The sequence below is a fragment of the Ictalurus furcatus genome, chromosome 21, assembly GCF_023375685.1.
Source record: "Ictalurus furcatus strain D&B chromosome 21, Billie_1.0, whole genome shotgun sequence".
In the NCBI taxonomy this organism is placed as follows: domain Eukaryota; kingdom Metazoa; phylum Chordata; class Actinopteri; order Siluriformes; family Ictaluridae; genus Ictalurus; species Ictalurus furcatus.
The window spans coordinates 19,901,959-19,907,435 of NC_071275.1; the positions used below are offsets into that span (position 1 = coordinate 19,901,959).

The following is a 5,477-nucleotide window of genomic DNA, read 5'->3' on the forward strand; positions in this document are numbered from 1 at the left end:
CTAACGGACGAGGTTTTCGACAGTCCGTACAGGAGATCACAGGAGTTTTATTTTGTGATCGCTGTGGGTTTTTTCAACATTTGGCGACGCAACTTGTGGAGGTTTTCGTGCTTCCCCCCCCCCCCACCAGAAAACTACTTGAACTGGCGAAATCGCAGTCGCATGGAATAGTTTTGCACGGTCTTTCGCAGTGGTGTTTGTCGATAATCGAGACCTTTTAGCTGTACTCGTGTTCATCCAAAGCACTCTTCGATTCACGTGCGTCGCGATGACGTCACACAATGCATACAATAAAATTTCTCCTCTAACCCAAATGTAGTCAGATCATCCAGTTTCATTACCACATACACAAATCACCATCGACTTGCTTTCGGAGAAGAAAACCTGAAATTGAATCTGACCCTTTTCTTTTTTTCTTTTTTTTCCCCAGTTAGTCAGTCATTTATCAGCATCAAACACCTTTTTATGATTCCCCATGATGCATCTTCCCGTTTTTGACTTCCTCACCATGCGTGTGAAGGTGGGAAAGAAACATACTAAAAATTACATTACAAAATAATATAATGTGATGGTTTAGTGTCATGTTTAGGATCTGTGCTTCGTGTTGCTTCCTGTACAGTCTGTATTTTCACTTTAAAATAAAGCATTCAATCAAGACGTAAAACGGCAGCGATGGTGAACTGTATGTTTACCGATTTAAGTTTAAAATGGAAATATGTTTCCACACAGCGTCCACACCGCCCGGATTTGTGTTCATGCTGTTTAAAGTCATGTGAACGTGTTTGGTGAAATAAGCACTGGGAGTTAAAATTTCCAAAATTTTTATTATTATTGTTATTATTATTATCATTATTATTATAGATTGAGCATTATTATTAGCTTGACCATTAGCAACATGGCAATGATAATACAGTTGTTTGGTATAAAAGCGACGTGTCCGTATAAATCAGAGTCCGTTCAGTCAGAAGGGTCGGCTCGGCGACTCATATGTACCCGATGATGTCGTTACAGATGATTGGCTGCCGGCTGCCTGTCTTCATGAGCGCCGTGAAGCGGTAAAAGTCCGTATCGAGTTCCTGGAGGTCCATGTGGGATTTGTGGAAAAACGGAACTTTCCGCGGAACGTCGACGGGACACGAGAGACGCTTGGTTGCCGTGGCGGCTCTGTTTGACCGAGACGAGTCCGAGACCAGCTTCTTCTGTCCGTCTACGTTCTGAGAAATCCTCGCTATCCTCCGCTTCACATTGACCAGAAAGTCCTTGGCTAGCCGTTTGCTTGCGCTAGGCCTCGGTTCTGTCGGTTCCGATGGGCACTCGGGCAAATCCATCCAGTTCTGAATGAGGTCGGCAAAGCTGTTATCCCCAAGAACAAGCGGATGCCGGTTGCGCCCTTGCGTCAGCAGGGCTGCAGTCCAGTCTTCCGGCTCGCTAGGTACCTCAAACGACGTCCACTTTTCCAAGCAGGCGTCCGACGTGGATTTGGGTCGCGTTCTGGGACGGGGGCTCGGTTCTAGAAGGAGATCGGCTGACGCGGCGCGTACTTTCCTGAATCGGCGCAGCACCACAGGTCCCTCGTCAGGCCACGAAGCCTCCGAGTATCCAGAGTCAAATTCGAGGCTGCTGGCCGCGCTGCTCTCTTCGTCCTCCAGGGGACAGGAGAGTGGAAAGGCGGAGTCGGCGCTGCTGGAGTCGCTGGCGTCGCTGATTCGTGATTCGCTGATTCGCCGTGCTCGCCGCTCACGCCGACCAATCAGCATCTTGCAGGGGCCGGAGGAGGGTGGCATCATGCAGGTCCGGTTTAGCTGCTTCAGGTCCTGCAGGGAGCGCATCATACAGCGCATGTGCTCGCTGAGACACCCACCCGAGTCCTGAACGCACAACTGAGAGAGAGAGAGAGAAGGAAAGTGGAGTCAGAACACTAACGTCCGTAACAATAAGACGTGAAAAACAGCTGACTGTGTGATAAGCAACAGAACACACCACCTTAAAAAAAAAGACATCACAGAGGTGAAAGTATGTTACCATGACGACAGTGATGCTAGTCTTTGCAATTCTTCTGGAACAGCTGCGCGTTTCTTCATTAGAGATTCGCATCTCTTGTAACCGTGCAAACAACCAGCGAGAATTTTTTATTATTATTTCAACGAAACGATGTTTTTCATCATCAGTATTCCTTTTTTCTTTTTAAATTTATGTTCCCAGCGTCACGATGAACAAAGGTTCTTACACTGTATTAAAAAAGGCTCGGATCTCCGACATTGTAATCGCAAATCCTGCAAAACCCTTGGAATTTACGCAGTGTGACTACAGAAAGGATCCTAAAGTTATCCCTGACTTTCGATTCTTTCTGTCTTTAAAAAAAAAGAAGAAAAAGAATCAAGCCTCACTGCCAGAGTAACATGTGACCTATAAATATTAGTGCTACAAAACAACCCCAAAATAGGTGACTGTTACGAGAGAGAGAGAGAGTGTGTGTGTGTGTGTTTCTTCCTCTACCGAGTAGTTTTGGTTTTTGCACACTTGGACGTGTAGACAAGCTCAGACATGAAGGGATCAGACAGTAAGAGCTGCACCCTGCTCTATTCAAACCGAGAACACAGCAACAGTCGGGAACTCGTCATCGGTTTTAATCCAGACTGTTACACCCTGCTGCACACAAAACAAAACGCGGACGAGAACGTGTCGGAATCAGTTAGAGGAAAAGCAGTCGGCCACACCTGATCGATTAAGAGAGCTACTCACCGTGCCGGCTCACACGCCCTGTCCACGGCCAAAGAAATCTGCATTATATCTACACTGTCCAAATGCCCAGATATTAACAACTCAAATGAAATAAAGTTGCATGTTCGTCCAGGCAGATTGCGCTGGAGAACAGATCAGAACGGATCACTCCCCAGCGCCGGCTATGACTCACATCAACCTTGAAAGGTCGCCAAATCCCGACTCAAAGATAACCCCAGAACTGGATAATGCTCAGCCTGACTCTGATATTCCAGTTCTGATTGGTCGATATCACCCACCTGCTCAATCGTCCGCCACGATTCACGACTGACCCTGGACAAATCTGTCCAAGCACGGAGGAAAAATCTGAACGTGCACATCTGCTGGGTCAAAGCCCAGGAGAAGTGCAGATGTTTCGAGTTTCATCTCAAAGCTGCTTCTGTCTCGTCCTTCTGTTACAACAACTAGCCATGTGCTGATGATTCATTTTGGCACCAGGATATTCACCTAAGCGTTACAGTTCAGGACGTTACCGTTACGGCATTAACATTTCCAGCGACTTACACAGAAATCTCATTCAGTGAGCAGAAGTAGCCTCTGTCCTGATGCTGTCTTCCAGATGGGACAGTCTTTAAATCTGGACTGTGATCGCTGCCCAGAAATGTTGCCTACTTAATCTGCCTCCATCCGATACAAAACAGAGCTCGGGACGACGTGTCGATGTGTCCGTGATAGCGATATCGTGTGTGATGAGAATCACGGTTTATCGTATCGCTGATTATCAACACTTACCTAATGATAAGTCTCAAGATCCTCTCACTATTTACACGATCTAGATCTAAAACTGATCACCCGAGATCTGGAGCTTGGTGTCTGACATTCGCGTCCAAACAAGTAATGGACGTCTGACTTTCCAAAAAAAAAAAAAAAGCTTGCAGAAATCTTTATATACTAGTTCCAAGCGTTTACAGACTGCGTCCTAAAGCACATCTGCAAATCAGCTTCGCATTTCTGAAGAAGTGAAGTGGATGCACATTTCGTGCCAGATGTTTACAGAGAACATTTCGGGCGTGCTAGACTTCCATTGCTTGCTATCTACATCAGCGTTGTAGCTTCAAACGGAAAACTACACCAGCGCTAAACTAAACGTCCCGACTGATTAACTGATGAACTACACACGAGGGAGAAGGAGCGTTGTTTAAATTGGATTATTCGCCAAACTGGTTCTTTAAGGTTCACTCGTTATCGCGGCGGTAACGAGATCTACTTTGCAAACTCGTTTTAAGGAACGGTTTCTTAAGATCAGGTTCGCCGTGTAACGACGACAAAACAAAAAAATACTAATTATGCCAACTGATATTCCGACTTGCGGCTGAGTCACATCGCCTCTGGAACCCATTCAGGGAGGACGACTATTCTCCAGAGCTCGAGGGTCTTTGTGAATAATATCTCACGCTTCATCTCTGAATCCTGTGATGGACAGAACACCAACTTCTACTGATGCAAGGACCGATAACCCTGGACCTCCTCACAAAAAAAGCTTACTTTGGGTTTATTTTTTTTGTTGTTGTTGTTTTTAAGGAGACCAAACAAACAAACAAACAAACAAAACTCCAGAGAGCATAAAGGTCACAAACACCTACGCATCAAACATTAGACTCGGGTAACACGAACTCTTTTTAGCAAACGATCATCTTTTTTTTTTAATTATTATTATTAAACATGAGTGATAATTCTAGTTTTAGTTATAACACATGCAGCGCACGCGGAAGAAATGAATAAACTACCTCAGCTCAAGATCTGAAGATATCAGCAGGCCAATTCTTGTGCTCGAGTTCAAAACTTATGCACAAAGAATGTTTTCATTAAAAATCAAAATCAGTGCATGCATTAGAGAGAATAAAAAGCATGGGAAGCATGATTAAACACATCTGTATGGGGATCAGATGCAGTTTCTGCAGCTCTGGGTTAGGGCTAACCCACTGTTTATCTGAGTGACCTAAAAAGCTTAGAAAGACATAATATTATATATATATATATATATGAATAAATTTTGCAATAAATGTGCTTACCATATCTGTTTTTTCTGAAGATTCAGTAATCAATTCAGTCTCTCCAAACATACGTTAAAAAAAAAGTCCTAAATTAAACCGATTGCATTAAATAACGAGTTCCAGAAGACGAAATCTTGTGCGGATCCACAAAAGTGGATGATTAAAGCATTTAAAAGGAGTCGCGCGTATAGAAATATAAATATAAAACACGCATAAGCTCCAGATGTTGCTCTGATCTCAGCTCTTTAGGGAATGGGCTCGCTGCAGCTGCGAACGTCAAGTTTGAGCGCGTGCCTTGTTCTGGGGTCAGCCAATCAGAAGCGGGGGGAGCGAAAGCGTCCAATCAGAACGCGGGGGTGAAATCCGAGCCACCGTTTTCTATCTCTCCGTCCCGCCTTCTTTTTAATTTTACCTCAGAAAAATGAAACGCGGTAACAAACCGCCATGTTGAGCTCAAAAAAGGAGACAAAAATAACTAACGGAAATCCTCCTGCAGCTGCACTTCAGGTGAAATAAATGATGTAATAGGTGAAAAACGTGTTTGAAAAAGTGCACCTCCAGTCAACATCATGAGAGAATACGCTAGGCTAAACATACGGCTGAGTGAAAACTGAAATAACTGGATGAAAAAATACTCCAAAAGCCCAGCATTTTATAATTATAAGAGTTAAAACGTCAGCGGTCGTACAAAACTGCTAAACA

The 5,477-nt window shown here is 44.3% G+C and overlaps 1 protein-coding gene across 1 annotated transcript; it reads right to left on the reverse strand.

Moving 5' to 3' along the window:
* Positions 1-787: 787 nt before the first annotated feature.
* inka1a (inka box actin regulator 1a) lies at positions 788-5,047 on the reverse strand. Its single transcript, XM_053653519.1, has 2 exons — positions 4,794-5,047; positions 788-1,880 (listed from the first exon to the last, which is right to left on the reverse strand). The coding sequence occupies exons 1-2, from the start codon at positions 4,842-4,844 to the stop codon at positions 984-986; spliced, it is 948 nt and encodes a 315-aa protein (XP_053509494.1). The 5' UTR covers positions 4,845-5,047; the 3' UTR covers positions 788-983.
* Between the last annotated feature and the right edge of the window lie 430 nt (positions 5,048-5,477).